The 19,431-nt window shown below is 37.9% G+C and overlaps 1 protein-coding gene across 1 annotated transcript in view; it reads right to left on the bottom strand.

Annotated features, from left to right (window-relative positions):
- LOC119838485 overlaps positions 1–19,431 on the bottom strand; it is a 37,833-nt gene that overhangs the window by 15,390 nt on the left and 3,012 nt on the right. Inside the window, exons 2-5 of the mRNA XM_038364435.1 lie at positions 10,284–10,467; positions 5,559–5,675; positions 2,290–2,433; positions 100–226 (exon numbers count right to left, since the gene is read on the bottom strand). Coding sequence (XP_038220363.1) covers positions 100–226; positions 2,290–2,433; positions 5,559–5,675; positions 10,284–10,389 — 494 coding nt within the window. The 5' untranslated portion in view covers positions 10,390–10,467. The remainder of the gene's footprint in view (positions 1–99; positions 227–2,289; positions 2,434–5,558; positions 5,676–10,283; positions 10,468–19,431) is intronic.

The following is a 19,431-nucleotide window of genomic DNA, read 5'->3' as shown; positions in this document are numbered from 1 at the left end:
CGGATTCGCCGCGTACGCTGGAGCCTCTAACCCCCCCCCCCCCCACACACACACACACACACACACGCGTACCCACACCAAGTGCGGCGAGCAACTCACCTGAAGTACAGGTAGCCTATCGAGAACGCCCAGCTGCTGAATATCATGCCCAATGCAGCGAAACTGCCGCCGATCAGCGTCACGGTACGGTACGACCATTTCACGGAGAGTATGGACGAGAGTGGACCTGTAATGATTAAGAGAAATATATAACACTAGCTCTAATAGTAATAGTATACATATAGCCTAGACCTTAGGCACATGAAACCGAAAGAGTAGAAGAAATTCGAGTACTGTGGCAGGATCACGGGTGGCCGAGAGGCTAGGCGTTGCTACGGTTAGGCAAGATACGGAGGTTCGAATCCTGCCTCGTGATCAAATTTTTTCTATTCTTTCAAAATTTCTCATAGTCTAGACCTTTCCTAAGATCTAGACTATTTGTCAAAATTCGTACAATTGAGCAATCTTAGAAAGAAAGAAAAGAAAGAAATAATGTTTATTTAACACCACCACATTTACACACAGTTAAATGAAAATTAAATAATGAACTTATGACTAAACGGTGTGGTGATAAAAAGGGTAATAAACATACATGCATTATATAAACACACAAGCATTATATAAACAATACAAACATACTTATAGATAACATAACATACAAGCATTATATATTTAGAAATTAAAAACTTTTCAACGGATTTTAAACGCGATTTATTCATTATATTATTAACCCGACGTTTCGAACACTTTACAGCGAGCGTGGTCACGGGGAGACTCCCACGCCCCTGTAAAGTGTTCGAAACGTCGGGTTAATAATATAATGAATAAATCGCGTTTAAAATCCGTTGAAAAGTTTTTAATTTCTAAATGTATAATATTCGCGTGAAACCAAACACAAGAAAATACAAAGCATTATATAAACAATACAAACATACTTATAGATATTTTAAAAGCAGACTTTTCTTACATGATTTTATATTTTACAATACGAAAAATTTTCTTATTATACAAACTTTCATCTCCTATTTCAACTATAAGAAGTAGGTATCCAATGTTCTGAAATGAACTGAACTTCAGTTCTATCCTCATAATTTCATCAAAATCGGTTCAGTGGTTTGGGCGTGAAAGCGTTACAGACAGACAGACACTCCAACTGCTTTTGGTTGGATTAATTTTTAGTTTCATAGCATTGAAGTAATTTTATAAATGAGACATTTTTATATCATCTCTATAGTTGGCGTATGCTATATGCTCTAACCAATATGGCAAAATGACGCGGGTTCGAATCCCGCTGAGTGATAAATTTTTTCCATTCTTTCAAAATTGTATATGCGTAGTAAATATAGTGTTTATCTTACGAAGTGTTATGCGGATAAATTTTATTATATAATGGTTGATAAAGGGACCGAAAAGATTGAAAAAAATCTATCAAAATATAACTTAAAGGTGACTGAACTGAGATAGTGATCTATTAACGCACAGCCCAAACTGCTGGAACGATCGGGCTGAAATTTATCACAAAGATAACCGCTGTGATGTAGGCATCCGCTAAGGAAGGATTTAGATACACTCCTAAGGGAATGAAGGATTTTTGACCACCCGGGCCGATGCTGGTAAGAGATGGTTGATGATATTTTTTTTTTTTATTATTTAGTAGTTTGTTGTACCAACTAAAATGTAATCTACACTAATGTTATAAATCTAAAGAGTTTGTTTGTTTGAACGCTCTAATCTCAGGAACAACTGGTCCGATTTGAAAAACTCTTCCAGTGTTAGATAGCGCATTTATTGAGGAAGGCTATAGGCTATATATGTACCACGGGCGGAGCCGGGGTGGACCGCTAGTTAATACATATGAAGAATTACTGAGCCACAATCCACTTGTAAAATAATGTAAAAACCTAATAAATAAAGATTTATTTATTATTATTATTATTTATTAATACAGCACAAAATGCGAGCTTTCTTTTAATGCACCATCATTTATGGTACAGCAATTTATACGCATCATATTTATGTCGTATCCATGTCACTCTACAAGAGTACGCGTGTGTGCTCGCGCGCGCGCACGTTTTTATGTTTGTGTGTGTGTGTGTGTGCGCGTATATTGTTGTGCGTGTGTGCGTGTACGTGTGTTTATAAGTATGTATGTGTGTGTTAGTTTGTTTAATAAATGGCTTTATTATTATTATGTGTGTGTGTGTGTGTGTGTGTGTGTGTGAGTCTGTGCGTGTAATGCGTATGTCTCACCCAAACTGCTGTACAGGAAGTAGCACAGCGCGACGATCCCGGAGGACGCGGACGCGCTCGCCTCGAACACGTCGTTGAACTCCACGAGGAGCACGCCGAACGATTTTATCGTGCCCGGTATCAGTATGTTCACTAGAGTCGCGCCTGGAGAAAAAAAAATAAAAAAAATTAAAAAGAAGATTTTATCGTGCCCGGTATCACTATGTTCACTAGTCGCGCCTGGAAAAAAAATTTAAAAAAATAAAAAAAAAAAATTTATCGTGCCCGGTATCAGTATGTTCACTAGAGTCGCGCCTGGAAAAAAAAAATGAAAAAAAAAAAATAAAAAAATAAAAAATGGAAAAAAACTCTGCTCCAGATTTAAAAATGGAACCGAATGACAAAATTTGCTATGCTATTGAACGCCCTCTTTGATATTCTGAAGGTTGACAATACGGAAAATTGTGTACATGGAACTAAGATATATACAGTGTTAAAATACAAGAGAGTCTCAAGTAAATGAATTATGTTTGCCGTCTGTGAAAAATTGTTAAGACCACACTGGGCAATATATCCTACTAATATTATAAATGCGAAAGTTTGTAAGGATGTGTGTGTGTTTGTTGCTCTTTCACGCAAACTACTGAACCGATTACAATGAAATTTGGTACGTAGACAGCTAGACAACTGGAATAACATACAGGCAAGTTTTTATCCCGATATTCGCATACCCGCGTATTACGTTTCACCCGCGTATTTCCGTATCCCGTTGGAATATCGGGATAAATAGTTGCCTATGTGTATAAACGTCTTCAAAAATTTTTTAAGAAATCATTATTTATCTCACTCGTAATTATTGCGTACTGCAACAATAATATCCTACTATGTAAGTATATATGTATATGTATGTGGGTCTATTTAGTTATTTTTATATATTTATATATGTATGTATATTATAAATATGTATATGTTATGCGTGTATTTATTAATATGTATATGTTATTATTATTATTAAGTATTTTATTTTATTATTTTTTTTTTATCCGCGTTTCATTATTGCCTTATTTTTGCTTACCCATTTTTATTTTTATTTTCCTTTGTTGTTAGGGTTGCCTGGTAGAGATCGCTACCTAGCGATAAGGCCGCGCTTTGCGAATTTAATTTAAGTTTTTTCGTACGACTGCTTATTTTTCAATATTTACGCAATAAAGAATTTTCATTCATTCATTCATTCATTCATTCATTTCATTGCAATCGGTTGAGTTGTTTTTGCGTGAAAGAGCAACAAACGCACACACATCCTTACAAACTCGCACATTTATAATATTAGTAGGAAGTAGGATTAAAGTTATTTTAAAATGTCAAGCGCCAACACTAGAGACCCCAAGGTCAAGCGAAACAATGTACCGTCCAAACAAATGGTCAACAAGCACTTGACGACGCTGGCGCGTGACCCCCGTTATACGAACTGTTTAACCCGATAAATTAAACGTGTGCGTGGATTCCATCCACATTAATGACCTTAATATTTTATATAATAGGTCCATTTTTTTGGTAACCTGGAGATAAGATTTATCTATCTTTAGAAAGAAAGAAAGAAATGTGTTATTGTGACACATAAACAAAGAGAAATAAATCCGACTAATATGATAAATGCGAAAGTTTGTTAGGATGTGTGTGCGTTTGTTGCTCTTTCACGCAAAGACTGCTGAACCGATTGCAATGAAATTTGGTACGTAGACAGCTGGACAACTGGAATAACATATAGGCGACTTTTATCCCGATATTCTTACGGGATACGGACTTGCGAGGGTGAGGCCGCGGGGCGCAGCTAGTATAACAATAAAGATCACTTATTAGGTACTTAAAATAAGTCTATGTGCCTTAATTAGGCCTGCCGCTCAGCGTACTGACATTGATTTTCAGTGGATGGCTTATGCCTTATTGACAGTGAATGTGTTCATGCTCAAACTATTTAATTTATGTATATTTTGATAAAATATAAGCGATATAATTATCATCCGTGTATAATATACATACAATACAAGCTGCGCCCCGCGGTTTCACACGCGTCAGTCCGTATCCCGTAGGAATATCGGAATAAAAAGTTGCCTACGTGTTATTCCGGTTGTTCAACTATCTACGTGCCAAATTTCATCGCCATCGGTTCAGTTGTTTTAGCGTGAAAGAGTAACAAACACACACACATCCATACAAACTTTCGCATTTATAATATTAGTAGGAAGTAGGATAGGATAGTAGGATAGTAGGATTTGTAGGATAGGTTTAGAGTGCAAATATGTAGATGTAATCATTTAAAGCATAAATATTAAATATCAAAACACCATCAGTTTTTCTTTACCCGTCTGACCTGTTTTATTTTTCTGCATTCATATCTAGACATAAAATAATAATAAAAAAATTACCTATCTGACCTTTCCAACCAGTTTTTTAACACAAAAAAAAAACTTAATATTTTATCTGATTCTTGAATTATTTGATGCATGTCTTTATTTTTTTATTACAAAACCCGAGATATTTTTTGCTTTATTTTTTTTTTCATATGCAAACTGCACCGTTTTCTTTGTTTTAAGACAAAAACCTACACCAATAACATGATACAGCCGAAGAGTTTGTTTGTTTGAACGCACCAACCTCAGCAATCACTGGTTTGGATCAAACTGCACATGGTGTGCATATCTGATTGCATTCGGTTTAGCAGTTTAAGAGTACTACGCGGACAAACAACGTGACAAGTAATTAGTATATCAAGATGTACCCACCATGACAGCTAATCCGAAAACAAATTCTGCCCCTATATCCTACTTCCTACTAATATTATAAATGCAAAAGTTTATAAGGATGTGTATGTGTTCGTTGCTTTTTCACGCAAAAACTTCTGAACCGATTGCAAAGAAAATTGATACGTAGACAGCTGTACAACTGGAATAACATATAAGCAATTGTTTATCAAGATATTCCTACGGGATACAGAATTAGGCGGGTGAATTTTTTTTTATGCTACAGTCGACAATGGAGCTGGTGGGATGCCTGACGGTAAGCGCTACCACCGCCTATGAACATTTGGAGAGGCATAAGGTCCATTGCAGACCTGACGCCTCTACAAATGGATTGCCGACTTTTTGGGAAGGGATTAAGAAAGGATTGGCTATAGGGATAAAGTAAAGGACTGGGAAGGTGAGATTGCGGGGTGCAGCAAGTTTCTTTAAAAAAAATTCTCCCCAATCTCCTTTTTTCTCTTCCTCCCACCTAAAAAAACCTTCACTCACCGACTAGCACGCACCACCCCCACCGGCCGTCCGGCGGGACCATCTCCCAGTCGCGCTCCGGCGCCGGGCCGATGGTGAACCTGCCGACTTTGCCATCATCATCCTCCGGCAGCGTCACTGGAAAGTATATGCGAACGGTAATTAATTCGATTTTATTAATTAAAGAAAGATAGAAAGAAAGATAGATAGAATGTTTATTTATTTAACACCACTGTGGACTTCTTGGTCTAGGCATATTATGAATATTATTAATTTATTTAAAAACCAAACTTAAGAAGACACATCACTTAACGCGGCCTTGTCACGCATAAGAGATCTCTACCAGACAACCAACGTTGTATAAGTGAAGTCCCGTGTCCCCTACTGGGGTATGGGGCAGATGATATACATACATCTGTTTCACTGATCGATTTTTCTTTAGGGACAAGCAGGTGATCAGCCTTCTGTGTACTGCCAGACCGAGACTTGTTTGTTTTGTGCGTCCCCACCGGGAATTGTACCCAGGACCCCTCGGTTCTACGCTCAGGCGTTAACCACTGTACCAAGGAGGCGGTCATCCAACCAACGTTGTATGCTATTGTTTAAATGAATCAACGAAGGAAGAAGAAATGTCTATTTCGCCTTCAAACACAAACATACATTCGAAACCTATATAAATATACTAGCTGCGCCCCGCGGTTTCACCCGCGTAAGTCCATATCCCGTAGCAATATCGGATTAAAATGTTGCCTATGTTTCATTCCAGTTGTCCAGCTATCTACGTACCAAATTTCATTGCTAACAGTTAAGTTGTCTTTGCGTGAAAGAGCAACAAACACACACACACACACATCCTTACAAACTTTCGCATTTATAATATTAGTAGGAAGTAGGATAGTAGGATGAAGGAGGTGGCAAGGACCGGGACGTGTACGGGGAGGATAAGGCAACGGGAACCCCCCTCCCTCCCCCCTCATCGTCTTATGAGGAAAACGATGCGAAAACGCTATCCAATATAACTGGTTATCCGATCGTTGGACATTACTAACCTTCAATAAAATTCGCCGTAGTGCCAGGTAGGAGGAGGAAGGAAAATGTGGTTTATTTTATAAACCGATTTCAAAAAAGGTGGTTATCAATTCGTTTTTATCAAAATATTTTGCTTTTGTGTTTGTTAGCTCGCAGCTCCTTATTAACCGACACGAAATAAACGGATGGTTCTCAATTCGACTGTGTTTGCTTTTGTGTTTGTCACCTCGTAAGTCTTTAGTGGGTGAACCGATTTATATGACCCTAATTGATAAGAGTAATACACAACAGCGTTAGCCGGGTAATCAACTGAGATTATTTTTATGTAATTACTAGCTGACCCGGCGAACTTCGTACCGCCTTAGCCACATAATCTATGGCTGTGAATGACATTGACATTTGTTACTCGCGTTTTTTAAAATATGCAAAATTAAATGTACATTTTTCAATATTTCTAAGAGATTATCCTAATATTTTTTTCCGTAAGAACCTTCTCGTAATAATAACAAACACAACAAAAAAAGTATTAGTGAAATCGGTCCAGCCATTCACGCGTGATGCCGTGACCAAGGAAAACGGGTTTCATTTTTATATATATATATATATATATAGATAACTTATCCGAACATGGGAAATCCTACTTCCTACTTTTATTATAAAGGCGAAATTAAGCAAAAAAATGGCATTAATGTTTGTTCCTCTTTCACGCGAAAACCACTGAACGTATTCCGATGATACTTGGCAGTGACGTGTCTCATGTACCATATTATCACATGATCTATAGAAATACCCAGTCCCTCGGAACATGCATGAGCTGATGATGATTGACAAATCGTATGGGCAGCATCCATAATTTTTTCTTTTTTTTTATGTCATAGCGGGCAACTGAGCTGGTGGTTCGCCTGATGGTAAGCGATCACCACCGCCCATGAACATTCGCAAAGGTAGTGCCTCTACGAATGTGCTGCTCGCTTTTATGGGATAAGAGAAAAGGAAAGGATTAAAGACTGGAAAGAAGGAATGGACTGGGACGGGTGAGGAAAAGGAAATGGGCCTCCGGCTCCCCCACTCACCGTACGAAACACAGTGGCATGCCACTATTTCACGCCGGTTTTCTGTGGGGGTGTGGTCCTTACCCGGTGCGAGCTGGCCCAATTCGTGCCGAAGCGTGCTCGACTACCACAATAAAATTACGCGAGGGATCCAAGGGAAAGAGGGGGGTAGAATTGAATGTCAATCTCACATTCTGAAGACGAGTATCTCAGTAGCATGTCAGAGTAATCAATGGACGCACCACAAAAAGTCCACAAGAATATAAAAACTTTTTAGTTACGCGTTGGAAAATAAACGGTTTTTTTAATCTGCACTCCGACACCTTCCGACGTTTCGAATCGACTCGCATGTATAATCCAAAAGTTGAATTTAAATTTCATTGTCATTCACCCGTGTGATTTTCCACTATGTTTCGTGAAATTTTCCACGAGAATCCAATATCACACTTCACACTAATCCTACTAGTCCTACTATCCTATCCTACTAATCCTACTAATATAAATAAAGGCATAAGGCATCCACTGAAAATCAGTGTCAGTACGCTGAGTGGCGGGCCTAATTAAGGCACATATATATTTTAACTATATTTATTACTTTGTTATATTTACCTGTATGTGTCATAATAAACGTATTTTCTATCTTTCTTTCTAATATTATAAATTCGAAAGTTTGTAAGGATCAGTGCACGTTTGTTGCTCTTTCACGCAAAAACTACTGAACCGATTGCAATGAAATTTGGTACGTAGCTAGCTGGACAACTGGAATAAAATATAGGCAACTTTTATCCCGATTTTCCTACGGGATACGGACTTACGCGGGTGAAACCGCGGGGCGTGGCTTGTATTTTAGTATCTGTCCGTCCGTCTCCTCTTCACGCGTAAACCACGGAACCGATTGTGATCATACTACACTTTCATCCACTTGGAGATGGAATTTATCAAAATCCTTTCTTACCGGATACCTACGTCATAACATCTATCTGCTTGCCAAATCTCAGCCCGATCGGTCCAGCGGTTTGGGCTGTGCGTTGATAGATCACATGTTAGTCGATCTTTGAGTTACACATATTTAGATAAGGCACAAGTGTTGTTTCAGACACAAGAGAGACCTATATTGTTCTACTTTTTCTTTCCCACGACACAGGGTATCCTAGTGTGGGAGCATGGGTTTTTAACCTATATGTTACTGGCTGCACGCCCCGGCTCCGTCCGGGTTGTCATTTATCGTAATTAAAATTATTTAAACTATCCAATCTCTCAAGTTGGATCGAACTGCACATGGTGTGCGAATTTTATTATAATCGGTTAAGTGGTTTAGGAGTCCATTGAGGGCAAACATTGTGATACGAGATTTACATATATTAAGATAATATTTTTTCGATATATAAATTATTGTTTATTGTCGTTATATAAGCTATTTTTATTCCGAAAATCCACGTTAAAGGCTACTAGATACACTATGCGTGATTTCCTTATCTAACTAGTAGCGAGTATATAAAAACAACAAAAATTTCATCGAGGTTATTTCCAAAAGAGATTGGGCACAAACATTGGAACAGGAAAAAACCTTATAAACCGCTTCTTAATATTATAATATCGATATATTTACCTTGTTTCTCGTTATTTTTAAGCTTCTCATATTTTGCCGGCATTTTCTAATTTGCACACGATTGGTTTTTTATAGTTTCACCGCGCGACATTAAACTACCCGCGTTTTTTTTCGGTTCGATAAGAAATAATTTTGACGTTCGACCACAGACTCCATAATTTCGTATGCAACGTGCATTGCATAGATTGTATAGACTCTGGAGTCTTTGCTTTGATGATGAATAAAAAAGAAATTAAATAGTACTTGAAATTTAATGGATTTTTTTAAGGTAATTTAAAAATAAAACAACATGGTTTTAAAAAATACGAGATTGATGTTTTTCACGTTTTTATATATATTTTTATTTCTCTAATTCGCTCTGTAAAGGATTTGATGCAATTGACCAAGAAATGTCGTGAGATTCATATTAATTTTGATTGACATTGGTCATAGTAAAGACATGACGGTCGATTTTGGCGGCAAATTATATATGTACGGTAATTTTAGAGGTTAGCTATGTACCTATTATAAAACACGATTTAACCTCAATAACAATGAGACTTTATTAAAAACTGTTAAATTCCAACAATTATTTTGTTAGAAACGAAAACCTGCCTTAGTAAAAACTGTGTTACAGGCTTTAGAATCCCTCACGTTTTTGTAAATTACAGTTTTTTTTATACTACTTCCTTCCTACTAATATTATAAATGCGAAAGTTTGTAAAGATGTGTGTATGTTTGTTGCTCTTTCACGCAAAAACCACTGAACCGATTGCAATTAAATTTGGTACGCAGACAGCTGGACAACTGGAATAACATATAGGCAACATTTTATCCCGATATTCCTACGCGATACGGACTTACGCGGGTGAAACCGCGGGGCCGCAGCAAGTATAATATAAAACAAAATGAAATAAATAAACAACTGCGAAGGTATGTTTGTTTGTTTGATTATTTCTCTTTCCTTCACATCGCAATATATAAATCGCTCTGATTTTATTGTTTTTTAACAACCAGGGGACGGACAGCGAGCAAGCACAACCCGTTCAGCATTAGCTATGCGCCCGGGCCACTCACCTTTCTTCGACGACTTAGCGGTGACCACTTGCGGGTGTTGCGCCTTCACCAGCAGCGTCTCCTGCGCCTCGTCGATCGCACCCTGCGCGATCGCCGGCGCCGCCATCACGTCAGCGACCGTGTCCGATTCGTGTACAATGTCGCTTATATAACATAGTCAGTCTTCTGGTTGCTTGGAGCAGATCTGGAATTAGTGAGAGGGGGTCACTTGATTTATTAATATCTTATATATAAAATTCTCGTGTCACAATGTTAGACTGTATACTCCTCCGAAACGGCTTGACCGATTTCTCTGAAATTTGGTAAGCACATTGGGTAGGTCTGAGAATCGGCTAACATCTATTTTTCATACCACTAAACGATAAGAGTAAGGCAGAACAGCGTTTGCCGGGTGCAGCTAGTTTCCTTATAAATTGAATATATATACATAATATAAGAGAAACTCGTGTTAGATACACTATTTATAACTCAAGAACGGCTAAATCGATTATGTTGAAATTTGGTACAGAGATAGTTTTAGACCCGAGAAAGCACATTGGATAGTTTTTATCCCGGAAATATAACGGGAACGGGAACTTTGTCGGTAACGCCCCGAGTCTATCTTATCCGTGACTACGCGCGTAAAGCCGCGGGCGGAATGCTAGTAGACATATAATATATAACTAGCTGTGTCCCGTAGTATTAGTAGTTGGTTTTAGTAACTAAAGAGTTTGTTTGTTTGGACGTACTAATCTCAGGAACCACTGGTCCGATTTGAAAAATTCTTTCAGTGTTAAGATAGCCCATTTATTGAGGAAGGCTATGTATGTACCTAGGGCGAACTCGGGGCGGACCGCTAGTCTTGTATATAACAAAGTCGCTTTCTCTGTCCCAATGTCCCTATGTATGCTTAAATCTTTAAAACTACGCAACGGATTTTGATGGGGGTTTTTTTGAAGTGAAACTTCTTTAGAATCGTTGTGATTTCAAACCTGATGCAACGGAAAAACGACAGGTAAGAGACAGAAATAATGTGTAGAATGAAGCCGGCAAAGAATGAGACAGAAATATACATACTATTTTATGTTTTATATATATTCATCTCATTCTTTTGTCGATTTACTGAAGTTTCACTTCTATCGTGTGTGAATCGCACACACACCTTTTTTTTTGATAGGGTGATTCAAGAGGAAGGTTTATATGTATGCTATATAACTACACTATATAACTAGCTGCACCCCGCGGTTTCACCCACAAGTCCGTATCCCGTAGAAATATCGGGATAAAAAATTGCCCATATGTTATTCCAGTTGTCCAGCTGTCTGCGGACCAAATTTCATTACAATCGATTCAGCAGTTTTTGCGTGAAAGACCAACAAACACACACACACACACATACATCCTTACAAACTTTCGCATTTATAATATTAGTAGAATTAATAGGATAATATCTATTAATTATAGTTGAAGTACACTATGTAGTTTCGTTACAAATAAACAATTCTGAATATTTTTTATTGAATTTTTTACAAATCTACTTCGCATTAACGCGTGTGAGGCCGCAGGTAAACGCTAGTCGTTATAATAACAATAATTTAAAAACACGTGTGTATAACCGACGCATGCCTACGACGCGTTGTGTGAAAGAGACTAAACCGCCAAGGTCAATACCCGCTTATCAGTCGCGCGATGTGATAACGACTATTGTTTCAATTAATTAGCACTGTGCTTTAACTCTTATTATTAACTAGCTCACCGGCCACGGCTTCGCTCGCGTAGTCGCAGGAAAGATAGACCCGTCCCCGTTGGATTTCCGGGATAAAAACTTTCCTATGTCCGTCACCTGGTACTAAGCTACCTCTGTATAAATTTTCACTCAAATCGGTTAATCGGTTTTTGAGTTACAAATAGTGTAACTAACACCACTTTCTTTTATATATATAGACTATCCAGTGTCCGTGGCTTCACTCGCGTTCGTATGGAGGTAGATATATATACATATTTTTTTTTGTATGTAGCAGACACGCTTAGACTCGATTTTGACCCACTTCGAACGGACAGATTTAATTCAAACTTCGTACACTTATCAAGGATCGGTGACGATACAATAATTTCATGAGTGTATCTTATTGTTCTGTTTAGTATCGCCAGAATTAAATAATAATAATAAATAAATAATAAAGTCTTTATTAAAACTGTTAAATACATACAATTATATTAGTAGAAACGAAAGACTGTGTTAGTAAAACTGTGTTACAGGCTTAGAATCCCTCACGTTTTTGTAAATTATAGTTTCTTATAGTTTTTTCATTTTTTTCAATTAAGTATATTAAAATAGAAATAATATCCTTACATATGGTCTGTATGAGCGAATGGGAGGATTTAGTTGATTCTTTCATTGAAATGTGTTTCTTTTACATAGTCCTATTAATATTATAATTGCGAAAGTTTGTATGGATGTATGGATGTTTGTTACTCTTTCACGTAAAAACTACTGAACAAATTGCCATGAAATTTGGTACGTAGACAGCTGGATAACTGGAATAACATATAGGCAACTTTTTATTCCGATATTCCTACGGGATACGGACTTACGCGGGTGAAACTGCGGGGCACAGCTAGTATACTATGTAGTGAAGAAAACTAGTATTTTTATAGGTATATATAACGTTCACAGTTTTTCTGTAGTGTATTATGTATCAGAATTGCATGCGTGCGAAGCCGGGGCGGGTCGCTAGTAAACTATAAAAATATATTATTACAAATTACCTGCGCCCCGCGGTTTCACCCGCGTAAGTCCGTATCCCGTAGGAATATCGGGATAAACAATTGCTTATATGTTATTCCAGTTGTCCAGCTGTCTACGCACCAAATTTCATTGCAATCGATACAGTAGTTTTTGAGTGAAAGTGTAACAAATACACACACACACTTCCATACAAACTTTCGCATTTATAATATTAGTAGGAAGGACTAGTAGGATCTATCAAACCACTTCAAACTTAACGCGTGCGAAGCCGCGGGCAAACGCCTGTTGTAATATCACTATTCCGCATGATATGGCCTTTGAATCGAAAAGATAAAACTACGCAGAGAAGGTCTAGTCACGAACGATATCCTCAATAAAGTCGCGCCTTAGTTCTTGAGATAATACTAATTGTTATGACCTAATTCATTTCACTAGAAACGGCGCGCGGGTTCACCTGCCATTATGATGAAAGGGGTTTTTTTTCGGATTTTTCGTTTGTCTATACGTTTTCACGGCTGAATCTTAAAAATCTAAATTCGATTAGATTTCAAATTTACATAGTTCAAAACCATCATAAATTGGCTTCCTTCTTTATGCCATAAGCGAGTCCATAAACACTCGCAGAGGTAGTGCCTATGCGAATGCGCTGGCCGCTTTTAATGGTAAAGGGATAAGGAAAGGATTGACCACTGGAAAAAAGGATTTTTTTTATGTCAGAGCCGGCAATGGAGCTGGTGGGACGCCTGATGGTAAACGCTACCACCGCCCATGAACATTTAGAGAGGCATAAGGTCCATTGCAGACCTTACGCCTCTACAAATGTATTGCCGACTTTAAATTGGGAAGGGATCAAGAAAAGATTGGCGAGAGGAATAAAGGAAAGGACCGGGAAAGGTAAGGAAAACGATATGGGCCCCCGGCTCCCCCACTCACCGAACGAAACACAGCAGAATGCTATTTCACGCCGGTCTTCTGTGGGGGTATGGTACTTCTACGGTGCGAGCTGGCTCAATTCGTGCCGAAGCGTGCTCGACTACCACATAAACACAAAGGAATGGACGAGGACCTTACGAAACACGGCAGCACGCTACTATTTCACGCCGGTTTTCTGTGAGGGTGCGGCACTTCCCCGCTGCGAGCTGGCCCAAGTACCACACCCCTAGAGATCGGCCTGAAACAGTGCCATCCACAACTACTGTGTTCTTGCGACGAGTGGGGGAGCCGAGGGCACCTTATAGATGGAATCATTTTTGTTTATGTTTTAAATACCGCATTTTAGGAGGGAAAGATTTGTTTTTTTTTAATATATTTTATTTGTTTTTTCATTTTAATCGAGTTTGTATCTAGTTTATAAGTTTTGGTTTTCGTTTTAATGTGGCTGATATAAACAATAGTTTAAAAGCCCTCTAAATAAATGATAAAAAATAAAAAATTTCGCACTTATGGACCTTTTCAAAACAACCAACTAACCGCTTGAATTGACCCGGAACGAAAAAAATATACCCTACATCACTCGATAAAAATATAGCGTTCTAATCACTGCATAGTATTGTTAAAACGAAGTCGTACGACTGTGTGTTTGTACGATGAGACTTTAAAAAATGTTGGTGGTTATTTTTAATAGATAGATTAAAAGATAGATAGATAGACTCAAGAGGAAGGTTTATATGTATATATCAATTTAAGAGTATAGTCGTTATCTAGTTGCAATGTATCAAACATTTACTAATTATAGAATCTAGATATGTGTCTTAATGTTTTTATAACATACTGGATAGCAAGTTGTAGGTAATTTTTTAAAATAGTTCGAGCAGTTTCTACACACAAACTACCAAAAAACTTAAACCTTTACAATATTAATCTACAATGTATCGAACCCACAGACACTACTGGCCGACATAGTATGGCGTCAAAGTGCTCATTGAACTGTCGGCCAAGTGAGCGACGGATGTGAGCTGTGACGTCACGCGGTCAATATACAAGACCCCTATTGACCCTAATGGCGCAGTGGTTAATGGCGTTGATTATTGAGAGGGCAAGAGGTTTGGAATCGGCAAAATTCACAACGTCGTGTATTGTGTATGTTTTTATTTGAATACCTTTAACTCAAAGGTGATTGACTGACATAGTGATCTATCAACGCACAGCCCAAACCGCTGGACGGATCGGGTTGAAATTTGGCACGCAGATAGATGTTATGACGTAGGCATACACTGAGAAAGGATTTTGATAAATTCTACCCCCAAGGGGATAAAATAGCGGATGACAGTTTCTACATTTAGACACATATCTAGATTCTATAGTTAATAAATGTTTGATACCATACAACTGGATAACGTTAATTAGACAGATACTCTTAAAATCTCACACGCCCATATCCTTTTCCTCACCCTTTCCAGTCCTTTCCTATATTCCTCACGTCAATTCTTTCTTAAACAGATAAAGTCTGCAATCGACCTTACGCCTTTCCAAGTGTTCATGTGCGTTGGAAGCGCTTACCATCAGGCGACCCACCAGCTCCATTGCCGACTGTGACATAAAAACAAACAATACACACACACGCTCAACCAGTCGAAGTCATTCAAATTGATATACATACTTTAATATATTTTTTTATCAAATACATAGCACGTGCATATGTGTCTGTATGAACAATATATACAATTCAATATTCAACCCACATAGGCACACTAACCCACCCACCAACACGCACACGAATACACACACACACTAAACTACACGAAAACATAACTATATAGTTTTCTATATGAGAAATTTTGAAAGAATAGAAAAAATTTGATCACGAGGTGGGATTCGAACCCGCGTTTTTTGCCAAACCGTAGCAACGCCTAGCCTCTCGGCCACCCGTGATCCCGCCACAGTAATCGAATCTCTTCTACTTTATCGGTTTCATGTGCCTAAGGGGCACCCCGCGCCATCTATTGAGATGATTAAGAACCATCACAAACAATACGAAACATTATTTCAATGATTACAATATTGTATCGATGGAACGCGGCCTTTGTTGAATTTAATTAAATGTTGTTTTCTATATTTTGTATAAATTATACCTAATAACAATTATTAATTATTCCTATTTACATCACAAATTCAAGCCCACAAGTCGCTATCGAACCGGCTGACTCAATAGTCAAGGGCGTTAACCACTGCACAACTAGGTCGCGTTATGAGTAATAAACTGATTACATTGCGACCCTCTTTTTAATAACAGAAGATAGTGTGTTTGTTGCAGCAAAAAGGTGAAACAGTATTTGAGCACATCCCATCCTACTGAAGTATGTATATCCTACTAGCCTATCCTATTATAGGCGAAAGTTTGTGAGGATGGATGTGATAGATGTGTAAACAGTATGTTTGTTACTCATTCACGCAAAAACAACTGAACTGATTGCAATGCAATTTTGTACGTAGACAGATGGACAAGTGGAATAACATATAGGTAACTTTTTATCCCGATATTCGTACGGGATACGGACTGACGCGGATGAAACCGCGGGGCGCAGCTAGTCTCCTATAATGAAATGAATTATAGGAGACTAGCTGCGTCCCATAAAAGCAAGCAGTTTTCAATAAAACCACTACACATAAGAATAAATATCTTCCATCGAAGAATTCTCTGAGGGTATAAATCATTAATTCCCTGGAAACTCGCCAATGTGAAAGTCGAGAGACCATTGCGAATCTCGCAAACCCATTATGGCAGTGTGATTAATGAATAAAAAGTCCCCGGTTCGATTTCCTGTCAAAACGAAAGGAGGCATTGGAACGATTTACCAGCTACGGTGTTCCCGAACAATTACGACATTGGGGCCTTCGAGAAAAGAGCGTATATGTCCCTGAAAGGCCGGCAAAGCACTTGTAAAACCTCTAGTGTTGCAAGTGTTTATGGGCGGTGGTGACCATTTAACATCAGGTGGCCCACCTGCTCCTTTGCTTGCCTTGCCCGGCAAAAAAAATCTTTAATATAAATGCCAAATAAGAAAATGTCATCATATTTTTGTCTAATAGTTTTGCATTCAGACATATGTACTAGTGATACGGCCATGATTCGGCCGTGGTATATCTTCTTTCATTATCTTCTCCTTCTTCTTATATACAAAAATCTATTGCTGTTCGTTAGTGTCGCTAAGACTCGAGAACGGCTGAACGGATCTATCTTATTTTGGTCTTGATATGTCCGTGGGGGTCTAGGGAAGGTTTGATGGGTGAGAAAGATAAGGAAAATATGTCGAAACAATATTCTATGGCGTTGCGAAGTTCGCCGGGACAGCTAGTGATATATAACCTTCACCCAACAGAGATATCATATATACATACATATCAATTTTTTTCAAAATCGCTTCAGCAGATCCTAAGATTTGCGCTTTCGTCCTGACAGACAATCTTCAGCTTTAAATTACTATATTTTTATCACCTATTACATCCTCTTAATTTAAGAATTTATCAAAAAACTTTCCTATCGAATGCCTATATTATCTACTATAATACCTACTAGAGCTACCTGCATGCCAAATATCTGCACAATCGGTACAGTATTTTCGACTCTCCATGGATGGATCAGTCAGTCACATTTGTGTTTTATTTAATACTAGCTGTTCGCACTGGCTTCGCCCGTGGTACATATTTATATCCTATGTCGCTCAGTGAAGTTGACAATTACTAACGACGAACGAATTTTTGAAATCGGTCTAGAGGTTTTTGCTTGAATACATTACAAAATACAAACATACAAAACATCATCATCAGATAAAAACTCATCCTATCACCCAATTCAGCTCATACTTTATCGGCATACCAAATTTCATAAAAATCCGTTCAGTAGTTTCAGCGTGATTGACGGACGAACATCCAAACAAACAAACTTTCACATATATAATATTAGTGTGAGATACGCATACAAAGTTAGAAACTTTAACTAGTATATAATATAAACCATCTTATCATAAGGAACAAGGCTAAAACATTTAATTGCTTATAATCCTTTGTTTTCATAAATGACCATAATGCTTTGTAATCAAGGGCAAAGTTGTTGATGAGTCACATGCCATATATGGCATAAGTAACTCTAAATGTATATAAAATTCATGTGTCACAGTGTTCATTCCAATACTCCATATTCCTTCAAAACCTTTTTATTCTGGGAGTCGAGCAAGCTTAGGCACGAATTGGGCCAGCTCGCACCGGGGAAGTACCACACCCCTACAGAAAACCGGCGTGAAATAGTGGCATGCCACTGTGTTTCATACGGTGAGTGGGGGAGCCGGGAGGCCCGTTTCCTTTTCCTCACCCGTCCCAGTCCATTCCTTCTTTCCAGCCGTTAATCCATTCCTTTTCCCTTTCCCCAAAAAAAGCGGGCAGCGCATACGCAGAGGCCCTACCTTTGCGAATGTTCACGGGCGGTGGTGATCGCTTACCATCAGGCGAACCACCAGCTCAGTTGCCCGCTGTGACATAAAAAAAAGACGGACGGACTGATTTTTACGGAATTTTGTGTTTATATCGGGTAGGTAAAGTAGATACTGGTCGATTCTCAGATCGGCTAACATCTATTTTTCATAGCCCTGTCTTTTAACAACAAGTCTTTTATACATGTACTAGCTTTTGCCCGCGGCTTCGCACGCGTTAGTTCGGAGTAGTTTAATAGATGTAATTGTAGATATTTAAACCTTCCTCTTGGAATCACTCTATCTATGAAAAAAAACCCCGTCAAAATCCGATGCGTAGTTTTAAAGATTTAAGCATACATAGGGACATAGGGACAGACAGAGAAAGTAACTTTGTTTTATACTATGTAGTGATATACGTTAATTTTAAAGAATTGATTTAACAAAAAAAAAAAAAAACAAAAATTACCATCTAAAAAATATCAAAACTACACCCAAATTTTTAATGATCAAAATTAGATGGTCCCCTTTAACCTCGTCTAGATACTACTATACTGATACACAACAGGCATCAACTTCAAAGTTATATTGAGAACCGCCTCTTTTTTTAAGTCGGTTGAAAATCATTTTGTTATCCTTGTCTTCACATTAAGTTATTATTTATTATTGGCCCAAATACTGTTATGTGCTATCTAAAAACGTTTTATGAGCGTAATAATTTGTACAGATAAGAAATTTTTGATGGTGATTATAAATCCTACTAATATTATAAATGCGAAAGTTTATAAGGATGTGTGTGTGTTTGTTGCTCTTTCACACAAATATTACTGAACCGATGCAATGAAATTTAGTATGCAAATAGCTGAACAACTGTAATAAAAGAAAGAAAGAAAGAAAGAAAATACATTTATTTATATAAGGTAAAATAAAAAAAATAAAAAAAAAAAATGATCTAATTTACAACACAATAAACCTCATATAAACAGGAGATCCACTCAGTGTAAAAGAGTCTAAG

This window comes from Zerene cesonia, unplaced genomic scaffold (genome assembly GCF_012273895.1).
Source record: "Zerene cesonia ecotype Mississippi unplaced genomic scaffold, Zerene_cesonia_1.1 Zces_u003, whole genome shotgun sequence".
Lineage (NCBI taxonomy): Eukaryota > Metazoa > Arthropoda > Insecta > Lepidoptera > Pieridae > Zerene > Zerene cesonia.
Note: the sequence above shows the minus strand (reverse complement) of the source record. Positions and strands in the feature narration are given on the sequence as shown.